At 40.0% G+C, this 20,449-nt stretch overlaps 1 protein-coding gene across 1 annotated transcript in view; it reads left to right on the forward strand.

The window, feature by feature from the left end:
- Positions 1-20,449, forward strand: part of LOC121301989 (contactin-associated protein-like 5) — a 130,015-nt gene that overhangs the window by 92,911 nt on the left and 16,655 nt on the right. Inside the window, exons 14-16 of the mRNA XM_041231754.1 lie at positions 14,162-14,318; positions 14,549-14,676; positions 16,477-16,647. Of these exons, the coding sequence (XP_041087688.1) occupies positions 14,162-14,318; positions 14,549-14,676; positions 16,477-16,647 (456 nt within the window). The remainder of the gene's footprint in view (positions 1-14,161; positions 14,319-14,548; positions 14,677-16,476; positions 16,648-20,449) is intronic.

Below are 20,449 nucleotides of genomic sequence, written 5' to 3' on the forward strand. Positions count from 1 at the left end.
TTTGTTTCTCACTTCTTTAAAACATGTTTGATATTTTGACTGTGCTCCTTCAACCAGATTGCTATTGTCATCTGGCTGAAATCCAGAATAGTTCCACATCAAGCTTCTCTCCAGCATTCGCCATGACTGCTGCAGTAACCTCCGCTGAGCAGAAATGAGTCAGCTTAGTTCATATTGTTTTTAGAGCACACAATTAGGGTTTTGTTTTAAAAGCTCAAAAAAAAAAGCACAGTATCGATAAACGTGACATTTCAATATTTTTATTTTATACCGATATTAGGTATCGTAGGATTTTGGTGTCATGATATACCGTAGGTATCGATATACTGCAGAACACTAATTTATAGGGTCCTGGATGTTGTTCCTTTCATTCTCTTGATGTTGATTTTGAAGTGGCTAAAATTTGTTTGATATTTTCATTGGTTGTGTTTGACTAAGTATCTCTTTTTCCCTGTCTCTGCCTACCTGAATCAGCTGTTTTGACCCTCTCCTATCTCTCTGGTGGCTGTCAATCTGTTACGGGTGCAGGCTTCTATTAATAGTGGGTGTGCCAGCTCCTCAAGATCCTGTTACTGTCTCATTTCCTGCAGCTCCATTACTAGCATACTCACTAGTTTAAGCAAGTCCTGGATCGTGCGGCACTTTACACACACTTGGTTTAGCTCTGCTGGGTTTTCTCGGATTTCCCACATCATGCAGGTGTCACAGTCTACTGGCTTGAAGGACATTATTGTTAATTTCTTTTATTTATTTATTTATTTGTAAGTTTAAGTTTAGTTTCTGCAGCTGTCATCCTGCTTTCAAACTGCTTCTAATTGCTCTGCACTTTTCAACGAAGCATTTCTCACACAATGTCGCTCCCACGCTGTCTCTGTTAAAACTGCCTTGCTTTTGTGTGTGTTGGTTCATGCTGTTAGCTCCGCCCCGCCCCTTGTCTCAGAATGGCCCCAAATTTGAATCGTCTGCTTGTTATCAAAAAAAGACACGCAGTTGTTAGAATTTAAGCTGCAGTAATTTCCCAATTAATGTATTTTCTGATTAAAGCAATTAAAAGTTTAATTTCTCCTTACTGCTTCTAACTGCTCTGCACTTTTTAACGAAGCACTTCTCACATGTTGTCTCTGTTAAAACTGCCTTGCTTTTGTGTGCACTGCTCCTACTTCCTGTTGGAAATTCCAGCACTGACCAGCTCAAGCTGGTCTAGATGTTCACCAACTAATGTTGTGTTTTGGAACAACTTAAGCTGGTTTGACCAGTTTACCAGCTCCTGCTAGTTTGGCCAGCATATCCCAGCTCCTAGCTGGTCTGATCAACATCTCCCAGCTCCTAGCTGGTCTGACCAACATCTCCCAGCTCCTAGCTGATCTGACCAGTGTCTCACAGTTGCTAGCTGGTGTGACCATCTTACCAGCTCCTGCTAGTTGACCAGCATCTCCCAGCTCTAAGCTGGTCTGAGCAATATCTTCCAGCTCCTTCTCCATTCTGAAAATAGGGTTCTGATGTAAATTCTTCCTTTGTAAATTTGGACAATTGTATACAGTGTCTTATATCTGAAAAATCACTGTTTATTTCCTTAAGAATTATTAGCAACATCCCCAAAACATACTTAATCTGAAAAAAAAAAGATTGTCCTGGCATGGGGGTGATATATTAAAGAGGGTTTAATGTCCACGATACAGGATGTGATAATATTAGCAGGCTATTATATAACTTGAGACAAATTCCCATTCAACACTATATGATTATTATTCCTCCAGACTAGTTTATATAATGTGATGTCTGTTCTTTATCATTCAGTATCTGTTATTTGTTCTACATGAACTCATTTGCACGTCACAAAGTTAATTACCATGGATTATAGAGTTTGGTTTGCAATGATACCAGAGGCAAAGCTCTGACACTTTTAAAGCTTCCTAATACAGGGTAATTTCTGATGTGGAGGGCTTTATTGCTTGTATACTTAAATTTTTTTTGAAAGTTCTGGGGCATTAAAATTATCAACTGTAGTAATATTCTGAATAATATGCTATGTTCCTAAAATACTTTTAAAGTGGTATAAAAAATATGGGGAACAAGACTAGCAAGCTTTCCTATATGTAATAATGTATAGCATCAGTATTTAAATATTGTGAATTCTACATTAAAACAAGAAGAACTTTCCTTAAGAACAACTACATATTTATAGAATAGGTATAGAATTAAAAAAAATACTATGAATAAACAATAAGAAGAATCAGTTGATCACAAAGCAACACACGTCACATAAACAACATGTAAAACATATTACTAACAAAATAGAAATGTCATAAATATGATGATAGTGATAACTGACAACATTTTGATTTCACATTTGGAGCACTACAAATATACTTTTTACATGAGTAGAACTGTATGGGTTATTTGTTTAAATGTTTCTTTTGGGTGTATTGACAAAGGGATTAATGTGTGTTAGTTGCACCTTGGGTTTTTTCATTGTTTATTGATGTCCGTAATTCTTGAAACACCTACATAAAAAAAAAAGATCAAACATAAATAAATAAATTCCCCACATTTCACTTTTCATACAATAATAAAAAAACTATGATGACAACCATCAGTTTAACACAAACCAACATGTTTTAAAAAAAGGGCCCTTTTTCTATATTACAAGTGAATGACAACATACATTTTAGTTTTGATATAAGGCATTTCTGTAGTGAGAAATTCAGCTCTTTGTATTTTTTGTTTTCTTCTTCCAAGAAATGATTAAGTTGTTTCAGTTTATCCACTTCCTCACTCACTTCCTTTGTAACTTTTTAATACAATTAATTCAAGAACATCATCCCAATGTGATTTGAGATTCCTGACAAAAAAAAAAAACAACATGACTGGCGCAATGTTTTGGTGTCATTATAGTTTGTCGGGTGGATGTGCTTAATGGACACAACATGGAGTTATTGCTCTCATTTCCCTCAAAAAGTCAACTAATTAAGTAACATCAATTGATCTGTCTGTACAGAGTACATTCCGCTGTATGGAGGATTCACAGTTACTACAAACATTTACAATAAATTAATTTTGGTCCTGCTGTAACCTTCTACCATTCAATCTACAGCTTCTACTTAGCTCCAAACTCCCCAAAATGCCCCAGATGCAGCAATTCCATTATTTGTTTTCTGGGAAATTCATCACAGGATCACATGCATTGCTGTTTCTCTGATATTGTGCTGTAGAGTTCACAAATCCACACCTCATTTCAGTGACAAATAGCCACCAGATCCAATTACGTAGAAGTTTCACCCTGCTATTCCAATATTAATGGATCAGATTAGATTGTCACTAAACACAAGGGAGCCAATAAAGAGCAAATTAATGCTGTAGATGCCTTGCCCACAGTTTGTCTTGGCACAGCGCTGTACAAGTTTAAAAAGCTCCTGGTGAGAATGCCATCTTTACTTAAGTTCTCTTGAAAAGAAGGAATGTATGTTTCTTCTTTATGTAATTCATTTAATGCAAGGCTACTAGATGGGAACTTAATTACCCAGACAAGAAGTCCGATAGTCCAAGTTTTACCCATGAAGAACGTTAGATAAGGTTTGATCATTTTTTCATTTTGACCCATTGGGTATATTATTAAAATCTCAGTAACATCGTTCTGATCCAAACATTGGAAAATAAGTTAGAAAATAAAAAGCAAAAGAAACATGAGATTTCTAAAGTTTCTTTCTTTTTTTTGCAATCACCAGTACATCTAAATTGATTATCTTGTTAAACACTCAATAGCATTGTATTGATAAACACTTAACGTAATACATTTAATGACCAGTGTTTCGACTGTTAGAAATATTTTTCAGTGTCTTCATGTCTTTATTGAAGATATGGAAAAGACTTCTTGTCGAAAGGTGTATCAGTTTAGCTGCTTTTATTTTTCAAAACTTAAGTGAAGTGTTGGCTTTCAGCTATTCTGGAAGGTCTTCTGTGAGAAGTTTCTCAAACTTCCCAATGCAAAGCTTCCATAGATTGTAGTAGATTGTATACAGCAAATTATGTCTTTGCATATATGATTGATGAACAATACCCTCAAAAAATAATTACTGTAAACTTCCAGCTTATTTTCCCCTAGAAATGTGTAGCTGGAGTCCAAGTTTAACCCAAAAGCAGCCCTTAGATGTTAGACGTTTATGTGGAATGGATATTCAGATGTGCATGTGTTGATTTTCAGTCAGTAATCAGTGATATTGAAACAATGTGAAAATGTGAAAAATGTTAGACCACTTTGTGCTTTAATTAGGCATCTTAAACAACTTCTACAAAGTCACATATAGTTCATCATTTGTGGCTTTGTGTTTATTTTATCTTACTAGTTTAAAGTAATTGCTGGCATGGCCCACTAAAGTCATCAATTAAATTAGTCAATCTCTAATTTGCCTGTTTTGGGGGGGTTCAAATAACTTTGCACACTACTTTGTGCGTATAAATCTACATATAGAGATCAGCATGGGTAGAAAATTTGGAACCATGTGCCCATCGTGAAAAATACCGGGTCTTTTTTGGGTAATGATAAAAAAAATAAAAACATATATTAATGTTTAAAGTGCATGATACAGATTTGTACCATTTCTCCACTGGCTTTTACCATGGCAATGGAAGTAATTATTAGGCAATCAAAATGGGTAGTGGGAGGAGAGCGCTTGGCTTCTGGAATGCGACTACCACCAATTTGAGCATACGTGGATGACATGACAACAATGACTACAACAGTAGCCTGCACTAATCAGTTATTGGGCAAATTAACCAATAACATTGAATGGGCACGAATGCAATTCAAGCCCACTAAATCAAGGAGCATCTCTATAATTAAAGGTAAAGTAGTAGATAAAAGTTTCTACATCAATGTTGAGGCAATACCAACAGTGTCCGAGAAGCCAGTGAAAAGTCTAGGGAGATGGTATGACGGGGATCTAAAGGACACAGTTCATGTGGGAGAAGTTAGACAACAAGCAAACTCTTCTGTGGCCAAGACTGCTGTGTCCACTGACTGTACGAGGTTTCATTGACAACAATTGGGAAGCTGGAAGTTTTAATCAGTTCATACGTCAGGAAATGGTTAGGAGTTCCATGTTGCCTCAGCAGTGGGACTTTATGGTAAATTAATACTGTAGCTACCAATCTCTGCTCTTAACGAGGAGTTTAAGTGTACCAAAGTCTGACTGGAAATGCCATTAGTAAATTCACGCGACAGATGTGTAAGGGAGGCAGCACCTGTGTTGAAAACTGGAAGAAAATGGACGGCAAAGAAAGCAGTGGAAGATGCTAAGGCTGCCCTTCGAATCAGAGATATTATCCGGCAAGTTCAGCATGGAAAAGGAGGTTTTGGTCTCAGTTCAGCTCCTCCTACATGGCACAAGGCAACCCCGGCTCAACAGAGGAAGCTGGTACTCAATGAGGTGCAAAAGCAGGAGGAGAGGATCAGGTGTGTAAAGGCCTGTGGCAGGAAATGGCTTTGAGTTGACATCAGACCAGAAGAAGGAGTTGAACACAGACGGGTACAGTGCAGTGGCGCAGGCACCGTTTTATTTAAAGAATACAAAAATAAATAAAATATTTAAACAAAAATAAGCAGTTGCTCACAGAGCAAAAATAAAAGATTTAAACAAAAATAAATCATGAACACAATAATAACAAATACAATCCAGGTCAGGCTGGGCAATCGCCTTCACTGATCCTAGATAGTTTTAAATGTATTTTCTCCTCGCTCGCTCTCTTGCTCTCTCGCTCTCCTCCCGGAGTGCAGAGAGCTGCAGGTATTTATGCAGGTGACCTACTGCACAGGTTTTATAATGTAGATGGGGCTTCCCATCCATGCTGCAAAACAATAACAACTAAAGCACAGCTACGCTGTCATACATTTAAATAATAAACAAACAAAACACATGGCGGTTCGCTGTCATCTGTAAACAAAAGTAAATAATAAATAAACACAAAACACTACAGAGGCGGAGGAGAAGCCCCATTCTAAAATAAACACTGTACAGGGCTGCTCGCCCTGTTACATAACCCCCCACCCCCCTTGTGGGCCCCAATGGCCACCACCCCTCTCAGTCTCAATGTCCCGGAAGAGGGGTCTGGAGTAATCCATGGGGGTGGCCATGGTGGGAGGTCCTCCTCCCCCCATGTCTTCCTAGCTAGTAGCTCCCTGGGCTCCAGCTGAACTGTAGTAGGGGGAACTGGAACTTCTTCATGGCCGGTAGCTCCCCGTTGTGGGGCTCCAGCCACTGTACATCCTGCTGCGAAAGTGTGGTTGGGGGAGCTAGTCTCCTGACCTCCCCCCCTTCTTTGTAGTCGGCCGCCCCCTTTTCTGAGGCACCGGCCCTGGTGCTTCCTGCGGTCCTGCAGGACTAGTACCGGCTCCAGGCGGTGCAAGCCAGGCAGTGGCCCCAGGCAAAGCAGAGCCGGCAGCAGCCCCAAGTGAAGCAGAGGAGAGACAGGCAACCCCAGGTGAAGCGGGACCCTCGGCAACCCCAGACGAAGTGGGAATCTCGGTGACCTTAGGGGATAAAGGAGAGAGAGAAGCAGCCCCAGGCAATGCGAAGTGACAGGCAGCCCCAGGCTATGCGGCCGTAGCATCCTTGGGCGATGCGGACGTAGCATCCTTGGGCAGGGCAAGGCAGGCATCCTTGGGCGGTGCGAGGCAGGGCAGCAGCGGTCCCTCGGGAGGTGACGGCGTGAGGAGGCTGGGTGTTTTTCCGCCATGATCCCCTCAGCAAAACTATGCAGGGGCTGCTGAGGTCTGGCAGCATCCTGCCCTGGTCCCTCCTATGCTGAAGGAAGAAGCAGCTCCTGCTTCTCTCCCTCTAGCGGGGTTGGAGACAGAAGCAGCTCCTGCTGCTCTGCTCCTGGCGAAGGTGGCACCAGGAGCGGTGGGGAAACCAGCAGGCATACTCCCTCCATTGGTGGAGGTGGGAGCGGCGCGTAGTCCTTCCACAGTGGTGGAGGTGCCACCAGCAGGTATTCTCCCTCTGCTGGTGGAGGTGGAAGTGACAAGCAGTCCTCCCATGCCGGTGGAGGCGGAACCAGCAGGTATTCTCCCTCTGCAGGTGGAGGTGGGAGCGACAAGCAGTCCTCCCACGGTGGTGGAGGCGGAACCAGCAGGTATTCTCCCTCTGCTGGTGGAGGTGGGAGTGACAAGCAGTCCTCCCATGGAGGTGGAGGTGGAGGTGGAACCAGCAGGTATTCTCCCTCTGCTGGTGGAGGTGGGCGTGACAAGCAGTCCTCCCATTGAGGTGGAGGTGGAACCAGTAGGCATTCTCCCTCTGCTCTTGGGTACCTGGGCTGTGAATGCACCGGCTCCCCCTTCTTGGGATGTAGATGCACCAACTCCCCCTTCTTGGGCTGCAGACACACCGACTCCCCCTTCTTGGACTTTGGACGCACTAACTCCCCCCTCTTGGGCTGTGGACGCTTGGGCTCCTCCCACACAGATGCAGGATGCTCAGGCTCCTCCCACTCAGGCACAGGATGCTCTGGCTCCTCCCACTCAGGCGCAGGATGTTCGGGCCCCTCCCACTCAGGCACAGGACGCTCGGGCTCCTCCCACTCAGGCTCAGGATGCTCTGGCTCCTCCCACTCAGGCGCAGGATGCTCGGGCTCCTCCCACTCAGGCTCAGGACACTCGGGCTCCTCCCACTCAGGCACAGGACGTTTGGGCTCCTCTCACTCAGGCACAGGACGTTTGGATTCCTCTCACTCAGGCACAGGACGTTCGGGCTCCTCCCACTCAGGCACAGGACGCTCGGGCTCCTCCCACTCAGGCGCAGGACACTCAGGCTCCTCCCACTCAGGCACAAGATGTTCAGGCTCTTCTCACTCAGGCACAGGACGCTCGGGCTCCTCCCACTCAGGCACAGGACGTTCGGGCTCCTCTCCGCTTGGTGGAGGTGGCAGAACCAGCAGGTATTCTTCTAGTGGGAGGGGGCAGTTGAGTGGAAAATGCCCCCACTCCCCACAGAGGTAGCACTCCTGTGTCACCCCTATGTTGTGGAGGAAGGCTTCTGAGCTGCTCTCCTCTAGTGGCTGTAGTGGGACCAGCAGACACTCCTTCTCCGCTGGGACAGGTTGGGCCATGGCTGTTCGGGATCCTCCCTCTTTTGGGCATTGGCTGAGTCTGGTCTCTCGCCTAGAACCTCTGCCGCATCCCCAACCAGACCCTGGTTCCAGGCCTCCTCATATTGAGGGTCGCCATAGGGGCAGTCCTCCCGAACTTGTCCAAATTCACCACAGGCTCTGCACATGGGGGCCCCTTCAGCCCTCCATTCTTCCTGCTCGGCTGCCAGTCCAGAGGTCCACCACCTCTTCTGCTGCTGCGGTTGCTTCTGCTTCTGCTTTTTGCAGCTCCTCCTCTTTCCTCCCATCCTTCCTTCTGTTTCCTCACTCCAAAAAATAATTATAACAATTAACAAAATGAAACTGCAGTACCCTTCTGCAGTACCTCTTATGGCCTGAGTTCAGGAGGCGCTGGTGATCCCACCTTAAACACCACATGTGGCTGAACACCACATGTGGCAGGAAGTGGCTTTCCGGTGATGTCAGACCAGAAGAAGGAGTTGAACTTTGACGGGTACAGTGCAGTGGCGCATGCGCTGTTTTATTTAAAGAATACAAACATAAATAAAACATTTAAACAAAAATAAACACTTGCTCACAGAGCGAAAATAAAAGATTTGCAGAGAGCTGCAGGTATTTATGCAGGTGACCATCTCCTGATTAGCAACAAATTAATCACTTAATTAATTCGGGAGATGGCCACCTTCTGCACTGGTTTTATAATGTGGATGGTGCTTCCCATCTACGCTGCAAAACAATAACAAAACTAAAGCACAGCTATGCTGTCATACAATAAATAATAAACAAACAAAACACACGACGGTTCGCCGTCATCTATAAACAAATGTAAATAATAAATAAAAAAACACAGTACAAGGCGGAGGGGAAGCTCATCAAAACATTACACACAAAAGACAATATTTCTCCATCCAGGAGAGCAACCACCAAGAAAACCAAGTCTCACCCAGGACAACTGGAAGCTGCTAAAGACTGGAAGATGCTGGCAGATGTTGGTCAACAGCTTATTTTTCCACCTGAGATTGCCACCACTACCCTTCGACCAGACATTGTCTTGTGGTCTGGATCAGCACGCCTTGTTCATCTGGTAGAGTTAACAGTGCCATGGGAAGATGCTGTGAATGAGGCGTATGAGAGGAAGAAACTTCGGTATGCTCAACTAGCTGCTGAAGCGGAACAGCGAGGATGGAGAGTCCAGGTTTACCCAGTGGAGGTGGGTTGTTGAAGATTTGTGGCACACACTACAACTCGGTTTCTCAGAGACGTTGGGTTCAGTGGCGAAGAATTGTGTCGCACAGTGAAGAACTTATCTGAAACAGCAGAAAGGAGCAGCAACTGGCTGTGGTTGAGATGGAAATATTCTGGATGGGGATCTCAAGCACAATAGAAAGAAAGCAATGCTGATTGATAGGTAAACAAGCTGGGCTGAGCTGAGTGGGGGATGGAGGGGGATGATGCTGGGATGTTAGAATCACTGTTGAGCCCTCTTGAGATGTCGTGGGCTAGTCAATGAAACACTGAGGATGGAAGGTGCCCACTTGAAGACCCCAGAGATGTACCCTACTTAGCTCAATCCAGATGGTAGTCATGCTGATGAGCTGGGGAGACCGCACTGGGTTGATCCCCAGAGCTCGCATCGCAGCCGTTGTGTTTGCTGATGCGCTGGGGAGGCAAAATGAGCTGATCCCTGGAGCCAGCATTACACTTCAGCAATCAACACCAGAGAGAAGGATACCTACATCATCAGATGGAAAACAACGCAAGTGGATGGAGATGCAAATGGATCACATTAGTTTACTGCAAAGCTACGTCTTAGTTGGTGCTTATCTTGGCGAGAGCCGAGTTCAAATCAGCATGAAGTTCAACATCTACTCTCATGTAATGGAAATCATGAATACTATATAGTACACATACATTTAGTCCCTTCAGATCTGTAGATTTGTGTAACTTTTTTCAACTGGAAATATTGAAAAAAATAAATGCATTAATAATAATATTAATAATAATAATAAGCTCTGTTTAAGTACATTTATTAATGTTAAATTTGCTTCATGCTGCAGGATTCTTTGCGACATATATTGGTAATATTCCGCTGTTGTTGTTATTGTTAACATGGCTGTTATGTTCAGTTTTAAAACTAATGCAGTAGTACAGCAGTGCTGTTACGTTATGGACTGTCTCAATAGCTACTGTAAATTAAGCCAGCTGGATTTTGGCAGCAGTCGCAAAATAGACATCTGCATCTGTGTTTGGTTGTAACAATAAGCCCATTCACGCTGCCAAGCAGTAACACACAATACAACACATTTATCATTAGGGCTTTGCCCTGCCCCCTATTTACACGCACGGCTTTCCCCTTCTAAAATATGAATCATGCTTGGGCTTTCAAGAATTTGTTAAACGTTCTTGCTCTTTTTATTCAGATAAATAACCTAATAACATTGTAATGCTCTCTTCAGTTTGACTCCAATTAAACTCCAGTAAACACAAAATGTACAAATCCTATGTCTGTCAAAATTTCCATTGGGACACATGCTTGATAAGGTTAGCAACAGTACTTTATTTGAGCTTCTTTTATCTGTAACAGAGTTAGGAATTTAAGGAAGATTGAAGTGGTGGTCTTTTGTTTTGAATCCAAATGTTTACTACTGTGTGAAAAAACAGCTGCAAACCAAATTATTTTTCTCATTTTTACATATAAATGGACTCCCTTTTCATATATACCGGATAACTGTATGCACATTTTAAAGCAGTGGTATTATGATAGAGATTTATTTTCCTTAATTTCTTATCTGCACAATAGTATTTGTATAAAATATATCACTATATGTGGCATTTGTTAATGTAAATTTAATACAGTATTGCTGTGTGTAGAAAGTGCAATTAGTCAGTATCACACTTAACTGTATTCTTACAAAATCTTTTGATTTGTGTATAATGACTTTTGATTGATTACTGTCTGATAAGCTAGTTCACTGTGTATTGTTTGCTTGGTATTGAAAAGTAAGTTAATTTGAGTCTGCACACTGTTTATTCTGCCCTTTCATTTTAAGTTTTAAGCGACCCTTCTTTTCAAAAGAACCCACACAAGATAAGATTATTCTAGATCTTAAAACATATATCTATCTGGATTTCAATCCTGCACCATGTAACTATAAAATAACTTTTTTTTTTTTTCAATTTTTTAAAAACAGTATTGGACAGGGATCCAGTGAGTGCCTGTGTGTCTGAGGAAAGTAAAATATGTGTATTTTAACAAAAACGGCTCTGTCAATATTACTCGCCGAGTCTGAGCAACATTTACACAGTTGATGTTGGAAAATGGTGGGTGGCATTTTTGTCTGATTTCCTAGGTGAATATCTTAACTGGCCCAGTGTTTTAGATGGTATAAAGCTTTATTTTGGCTGCTTGTCTCTGGTGCTGGTGCTATTTTCTGTACCTCCATCTAATTGGAAAAGTATTTTGACATTGAATTTCTTAGATAGTTGCAGGGTCCTAGTTACTGGATAGTCATGCTCTAACACTTAAGTCTCTCCAGAGAAATGATTGAATGCTCTGAAAGTCGCAGGGCAGAGATTAGCCTAGGGTGTAGAAGGTTGAATACATGAGAACTTTAAAAAAACATTAGGCTTTGATATCTATGGTCATCTCTCAAGGAGAGATATTGCATTAACATTGTTTTCTGTTATCTAATAAAATCCAGCCGTTGATCTATAAATCCTTGGTACGGCTTCGACTTTTCTGGTCGTCAGTTCCATTGTTTCCAGTTCTGACTTGTACTGTCTTTCAAGTTGGAGCATGGTCACATGTAGTCTGTCTGCAAGCTTGGGAAATCAAAGTGAATATAAACAGCAATACTGATCATGTTTTTGTGCTTCTTCCAGTTTTACTGGCAGCCTTTATCTCAGACACTCATACTGGCTTCATGAGCACTCAAATTGCACGTACCAGTTTGATCAAAGGATTCATTTTGAGTATACAGTAAGTTGATCTAACTTACAGGAAATAAAATCAGAATAACTTTATCATGCTGACCAGTAATTTGTTTTAAACTAAGGTTCAGTGTTTACACATCTTTTGCACATTTAAGAAATTAAAGAAAATGATTGCAATATGTAACACAATTTTTGTTCCTGGGTGTTAAGTGTTATTTCCTATGCTTATGCCTCAAAAGTATAGAAAATGGCTATTATTCCCCACAAACTTTGCTTTTGTGACCAGGACAGTGATATTTCAAAATATCACTATTTCCAATGGGAAAACGGGCAAATGTGTGTCTTTTTGTTCACATAAAGTCAGAAAAAAACAACATGAATCCAAATTAACATGTATTTATACTAAAGTAATACAAAAATGACTACAAAAGATTTAGAAGTGAGTAGTTTTTCGAGATTTACGATTATACTGTAAATACTTTTATTATTATTATTATTATTATTATTATTATTATTATTATTATTATTATTATTATTATTATTATTATTATTTATTTGGTAGACACCTTTATCCAAGGCGACTTACAGGTGATACGGGGTTACAATACCAGGTAAATTTTTTAATAGAGTATAGTTTACAGTAAGTGCTCATTATACTAAAATACAATATAATATGTGTTTAATGTACAGTATTTAATGTGTGTGACAACCTGTGAAGTTTTGAATCTTCATACTGTAAAACATTGTGAACATCATACATGTTATATTTGTGACCACCCCTACCTTATTCGTCCTTGTTCATTGACTTAAATTATCTCAGTGACAGCTTCTGACAGGTAAGCTGTAGCATAATATCTACATAACAAGAATCAATTACTGAATGTGACCAGGTACTTTTTCTGGTGCATATACTTTTTCTGACTGTAGAGGGCACTTAGGGCCTGAGTGAAAGATAAATTTGGCCGGAGGTCTCGTCCGTGGGTGCCCAGCGGCTTCCTGCGCGAGGCCGGCTGGAAATACATGAACAGTTACATGCACACCAGTGCCGCAGGTAGGAAGTGGCTATGGACCACCTCCCCCCAGGACGAGGCACGCTGCGAGGTGGTGGCTGGGGAGGATGGAGGCCAAAACAAAAATGAGCGACAAGAAAGAATAACACACAGAGCTTTTATGCACTTGCTGATGATGTATTGGTTAGGGGCAGAGTCTCCTTCCAGAAAAGCAACCAAGTTTACAATTCAGCACAGAGAATCCGCTATGAATGAATGAGTGATGATGATTGCGATTGCAATTGCAGGTGATTTATGAATGGTGAAGGGCGCTCAGTGCCTGATGACTGCGAAGGGCGCTCAGGGCCCGATGACTGTGGAGGGCACACAGGGCCCGATGACTGTGGAGGGCACTCGTGGGTGCACGATGGCTACCTGCATGAGTCCGGCTAGAAAAACATGAAGTTACATTCCAGTGCCGCAGATAAGACATGGCTGTGGCCACCTCCCCCCAAAAAGACGAGGCCACCAAACCACCAATTAATAATAAGAAGAATTTAATGAAAATGAGCAGCTGTGACACGGACAAACCCCCAGAGCATAACTGTGCTGGAGGAGAGAGCCCAGCCTCCCCAACCCAACCACTCACCCCGCAGAACTAAATACGAACCACTCAGCACTCAGGAAATCTGTGGCTGAGGGCAGCCCTTCCTCCAGGCTCTAAGCGGTCAACTCCTGTTTCAGCCTCCCAGTGGTTGACTGAACAGCCGAAACAAAAATGAGCGACAAGAAAGAGTAACACACAGAGGGTTTATGTGCCTGCAGATGACATTTTGGTTAGGGGCGGATTCTCCATCCAGAAAAGCAGCAAGATTACAGTTTGTGTTGCAAAGTGTTACACAATTCGTTAACGTTTTCTGACACACCGCAGACAAAACGTGATCTTGCGTGAAGTACTGTATACAAAAAACATGTTGCAGTCTATCACTTTTCCAGACAATGTAACTGCCTTACCAAAAGCCGGAATATTAAACTAATAACTGGAACCCTAAAATTGTCATGAAAACTATACCCAAAATGATTTTTAAATTGTAGTATACAATGTTTTCTTTTTTTGTTGTTGCTTTATCTTTTAGAAGGAACGCCATTCACTTGGTGGGTTGGAAGAACAAATGAATTGCAAACATACTGGGGAGGTGCAGTACCTGGGAGGCACACATGTGCTTGTGGCCTGAAGGAAAATTGCATTGATACAAAACATTTCTGTAATTGTGATTCTGACAGAAATGAATGGTAATATTGCACTGTTCATTGAAAATTATGTTTAAACATGTACTGTATTGTATAATTCACATATGCATGAACTACACATCTTTAAACTAAAACGGTCAATGTGCACAATATATGCAGTATATAAAATTGTTATTTATCTTCATGAATGTTTGGTAATTCTATGTGAAGATAAGTGCTTCATACATATACTTTATTTTTTACTGTTTTTTTTTTTTTTCAATTTTATTCAGGACCAATGATTCAGGTCTTCTGACCTTCAAAGAACATTTGCCTGTTACTAAAATTGTAATTGGCGACATAAACAGAGCCATTTCAGAAGCTGCTTATAAAGTTGGACTTCTGCAGTGCAATGACGACAGTAAGTGCCTTTATGGAGTTAATGTTAAAAACTGTGATGTATTCTGTGTAAGCCATGCAATATGAAACCCATGCTGGGTATTTTTTTTTACTACAGTCGTCTTTGTACTACAATCTCAAAGGACCTGCTTTAGCCACACAAGGGTAAAATGTGACATTCTTATGCAAATCCATTTGGGACAACCTAGAAGTATGCAAAACTGATATAGACCATTTTTCATATCAAGGTGAAGCTGCATATAGCTGAGATCTGTACATATTTAAGATAAATGCTTTAATGTTAAACCATGTTTTGTAGCACAATGTCCTTCACCACTCAGAGCAAGGTTTCTGGATTCTGCCGATAATCTTCACAAGCCATGCCCAGAAATAAGAAAGTACAAAAATTAAGGAACTTCACACTTGAATAAAAAAGTGGCCACATGTTAAACTGTTATGTAAATCTGATGTGGCAGTGTGTATTGCAGGATTTTATTTTTTTTCTGTATTTTTATTTAGTTGAATGTGTTGATATACTGTACTGTAGAGGTCTTCAGGGGTCCAAATTAATCAACCCAACCCGACCACGAACCGACAGTTATTTACCCGACCTGACCCAACCTGATGTAAAATTCTTGTTGTTAGACCCGGATCCAAACTGGCCAGAAAAAACAGTGGCATGCTTTTCCTTTCCCCAGCTTAGTATACACACTGACTAGATACAGTATTAAAGCAGTGTTTGGGTTTTTTTTTTTTTTTTGCTGAGCTAGATAGTGTTTATTCCATCATGAACCTACGCAGAGGACTGTAAAGTTAAATATATAATATGTTTGTGTAAAAGATACAAAGATAAATACATTATCTGAAAATCAAATGAACTGAAGTATGATCTCGTAAATACGTGATTTTATTACAAACTTAACACAAGAGCAAATGGAATTGAGATGTCAAATGTTGTTTTCCTTCTTTGTCCACAATAACAACAAATGATTCCCACAACGCAGACTTGCATTTTTGTGTGAGTTTTTGTTCATGGAATTTGTTTTTCTTTCACGTCCTTCATAAACAAATCCAATACTGTGACTGCTGCTGTGCTCTGCTAGCCATGTCATGTGCTACTGGGGAAGCCAATCCACGCAACATGAATAATAAACAATCATTTTCAGTACCAAAGAGAGCTTATTTAGTAGTAAACAACAGTTTGTGTATTACTGGGTAAACAACAACCCGACCCGAATTTACGTGACAATTTTGCACCCGAAACCTGTTCTCTACGGGTCGGGTCTTGGGACCTTGACTGTACAGACCACAATGTCATTAACAAATAACCAGACATGTTTAATAGTTAATAAAAAAAAAAAAATCTAAAATATTTTGTTTTTATTTCTATTTTTTTTAAATGGATTTTCTGCTCATATTAAGATTTAAAGGGTTTTTAAAAAAAGAGACTGAGTCCCACTTTGTCAGGTCATCATGAATATATGGGAATTCTGTATACATTTTGATATGACTGTGCATCTTAATTAGCTAGGTAGTAATATACAGTGTATACTTTAGGTAAATCAATAAAAACCCATCCTTAATTGTAGATGGGACTCAAAAGGATTTAGTGCAATTCAGAATCTGAGCTCTGTGAAAGAATTCACTGTGACTATTCACAAAGAATGTAGTTATTATAGCTTTGTTTTATTGATTTAAAGTCTGATATTTATACAAATGTTCTGCAATGTTGAGCAAACTTTTTTTTAATATATAATTTTAAAGTTTTGTTAGTAGGGCCACTAATTCGTTTTTGTGTTGTTGTTCTGGTTGTGCTAAACAGAGAACTTTTGGAATGCAGCCTACTTCAATACAGAAAACTCCTACCTTCACTTCCCAACATTCCACGGTGAACTAAGTGCAGACATATCATTCTTATTCAAAACCACAGCTTCATCTGGTGTGTTTCTGGAAAATCTTGGGATTAAAGATTTTATTAGGATTGAACTCAAATGTAAGTAAATGATTAATAGTTTGAATTTTTTTTTTAGCATGATCATTCAAATTATATTTATAATTACTGTTGCTTTAAGTTTCCTTATTGCTTTTACAAATCATAAAACATTGAATATGTATGACCAAAAAGTACATTTTAAATACAGTAATCCATCACGTATCCACCCGTCTCATGTCCGCCCTAACTGTTTATCCTCCATGATCAACCTCTTCAGCAATGTTAGTTTGTTATTGAACAGACAAGACTAGTTAATGTTTTCGTACACTGTGTTGTGTGTGCTCTGAGAGCTGCCATTGCTGGTAGTGTCATGTGAGCTGTTCAGTGTGTTGCTAAATAATGTAAATGAATCATGTTCCCCTGCGGGGCGTATCAATTTCAAACTCTGTCTCAATCTCCTGCGTGTCACTCAGCAGCAAATGCACACATCCACACAGCCGATGGCTACCCTTTCACAAGCATTAATACCCTGTGTCTTTCTAAACAAGGGATTTTAATAAAAGCTGACTCTCAAAACAATACTTGTGTGACTATAGTAATTGTTACAGATGTGTCTAATGGTATTTAAAACAGGATTCATTCATCTGACTTTTTACATATCTGTCCATACTCTGGTCACACCACAGTCAGACATGCAACGGATTAGTGTATACAATACCCAGAGTACTCCAAACAAAACAGTAATGTACACAAAAAACGTGTTTGGAAAATGACTCTGCCTATAAGAAGGATGAGGCCTTTAGAAAGAAAAGTGCTCTCAATAGCATCACAAACTTCTTTAGCCTGGTGTTGACAGTTATTGCAGCTCAATAGCTCCATAAAATGTATCCACCATGCAGGGCCAGTGTCAGCACCCGGGCAACCCGTGCAGGCGCCTAGGGCTTTGACAGCAGAGGGGGGCCCACACACATACGGAAAGAGAATTGCAAATATGAGTAAATGTACTGTTTCTCTGCCGGCTATCACATTCAGACAGTCTTTCGGGCTGGAAATGCTTATTTTGCACTAAACTAAACTAACCTGTATGTGTGCAGTGCAGTGAAACTTTTCAGAGCTTCACCTTTTTTCTTTTCTCTTTTCCTGCTTGCGTCCTGTTCCCTTAGTCCCCAGGTCTTCGTAAAGCCGAAAGCTATTGGGTGATCTCAACATACATTAAAGACATTCTATAATTGGCCCATTTACTTTCCAAGAATGGAGACTTTCATTTGACAAGCGTTTAGTCGAGCCTCATTATCAAGTCTATTATTATCATAACACCCATTATAATTATACGATTTTAAACCATCAAAAATGAAACCTGCCGAACCGCCACATAAAAACAAATTTGGATGTCAAAAATGAAAGGGAAAACAACAAAAAAAGGCAATTTAAAAAATTTGCAATAACTGTCAGATTTTATATGTTTTAAAAAATGTATTATTTCTATAAAGTGTATGTTCTGTTTTGTGTTAATTGTGTACTAAGTAGGCTATAGTAAAAAAAAAAGAAAATGCGCTAAAATCATTTGGTTTTAATTAAAAATAATCTTTTAATATTTTCACACTGCACAATAATGTGTAAAATGCAGCATCATGGTTTATTTTGTGTTACCGTTAGGCTAAAATAAAAAGAAAGTGTGCTTGTGATAAGTGTGAGTGCTGTAGTGAATAAAGCAATGTCCAAACAGTTATGTTTCCCAAAAATATCGATGTTTTTAATAAATAAACAAAAAGAACCACCCCTTTACCAGCAATGGTATCGGGGGGAAAACGGCTGGTTTGCAGACCAAAACAAAAACAACACTCCACAATAATCCCCACTTCAACAGTCCCGTGCACGAAAGTGTGCTTTTAATCCGCAGCTTAAAAATCAGAAATGTCTGGTAATCGGTCTTAAATCTTTTTTCAAGAACTGCTATCTGTGTAAAAATAGGCATGCCATTCTAAAGGTGTGTTCTGTCTAAGTGTCTCCTGTATTTTTAATAGAAAGAAAACTTAGCATAGATTACAGTAGTTGAGTAGTGCATTATAATAACAAATAAACAGTTACCACTAGCTACCATTGTTGTAAGACAGGTGCCTTTTAGCAAGGCAGCAGTATACATTTTTGCATGTGTCATGTGAAGAGTGACACAGAAATAGATCATGTTAAAAAACATTTTTGGTGCAGTGGCTCAGTTAAAAAAACAACAAAATCTTGAAATAATAAAAAAATTGAGATCCATGTACTACACAGGGTGGTAACTGGGGAACTTAACAGCAGTGGTGGAGACACATACAGAGCACAAAAAGAAATATAGTTATTTTCCATTTGTTTAAACTGGTGAAAGAACAGAACATTTTGTCAACATATTTGATGGGAAGTCCAATACATATAGAATATGCTCACACTAACATGATAGCCATGGTGCTGTAAGGTTACTTTGAATAAAAGAACAGAGCCTTTGCAGGAAATAAATCTGGAGTTTTGCTGCATGGTCATTGGGAATCCAGAATTTACTGACGGTCGATATACACAAGCACAAAACTGACAACACATTTGCTGTTGCTTAATATGCCACAAGCAATTTTAAGATGGCCCCAGTTTGCAGTAAACATGTTTCAGCCGCTGCTATAGTAATTGGAATCATTTTGAAAAGACATCAATGTAAAAAATAAATATTTGCTAATTCCTTATATTTGTCATCTTTTTGTATTTTAATAACAGTTGCATTATAACTAAAACAAGTTCACCTCAGATGCAGATGATGCTGATCAGCAGTTTTAAACCCCGGAGAGGCTTGATAGTGACACAATGGAATTCCATTACCCCAAGGCTGCGCCAAAGAAAGAATAGCTAGGCAACTGAAGGCAATATCATTGGCTGAAGAAGCACAGGCACATAGAAAAAATGAATTACTGGAATTAACTGATTTGCTGAAAATAGAGCAGTGGTCTATTCTACGAACTCGATTACCAATCGAAAATTTTTGAAACTCGAGTTGTAGTCAAATTTTATTGTCAACTTTAATTGGCTTTGAGGTGCACTTACAGGTTAGTTATGTATACATGTAGGTGCATAGATGACACAGGCAACCGCTGATGTGTTTTTTGATCTAAATGGTTACAATTAATATTCTGTATTTTAGTTTATAATGAACACACCTTTAGAGAGAAAGGATGTACACAAGGATAGACTTCTAATTATTTGCATTTTGTCTCTGACTCTTCTCAAAGGAAGTTGCTTTGTAATTAGTTCTAACAGGACATTTGTTGGTTATGCTGACGATTCAGAACATGTTCTGTTCAGTAAAAAAATTACATACCAGATGAATCAATAGCATAGCAATAAATGAGACTTGCAGGAATGTGGTGATTTGGGAGGCAGAGGGTAATTAGCACATATTTAAAATGAATTTAAATAAATAAACCAATATATCCTGTATAATTAAGGTCATATGTAAATTGCGATTTCATAGGCTGCGTGGAAATCGTGAATTTAGCCCAATACAGCGATTTTTACAATATTCTTAAGAAATTATTTCATTTATTTGTATTTCATACAAAAAAAGATCACATTAATGAAACTGTACAGCTCTGCTGTGTGCCTGCGTGTACTATTTGCCATGCACACAATGCTGTGCAGTGATTATGTCATGTCACTATATACAATCTAGGCAGGAAATTAAAAAACAGCACACTGTAAACAAAAAAAAAATCTGAAAAAGCTAAAAATGTGTCTGCAGCAGATCACGTAAAGCAGCATCCAGCAGGAGTTTACACAGCGATGGAGGTAAGCTCTTCTGTATGTCCTGCAACGTTACTGTAGATCACTACCGAGAATC

The sequence above is a fragment of the Polyodon spathula genome, chromosome 2, assembly GCF_017654505.1.
Source record: "Polyodon spathula isolate WHYD16114869_AA chromosome 2, ASM1765450v1, whole genome shotgun sequence".
In the NCBI taxonomy this organism is placed as follows: domain Eukaryota; kingdom Metazoa; phylum Chordata; class Actinopteri; order Acipenseriformes; family Polyodontidae; genus Polyodon; species Polyodon spathula.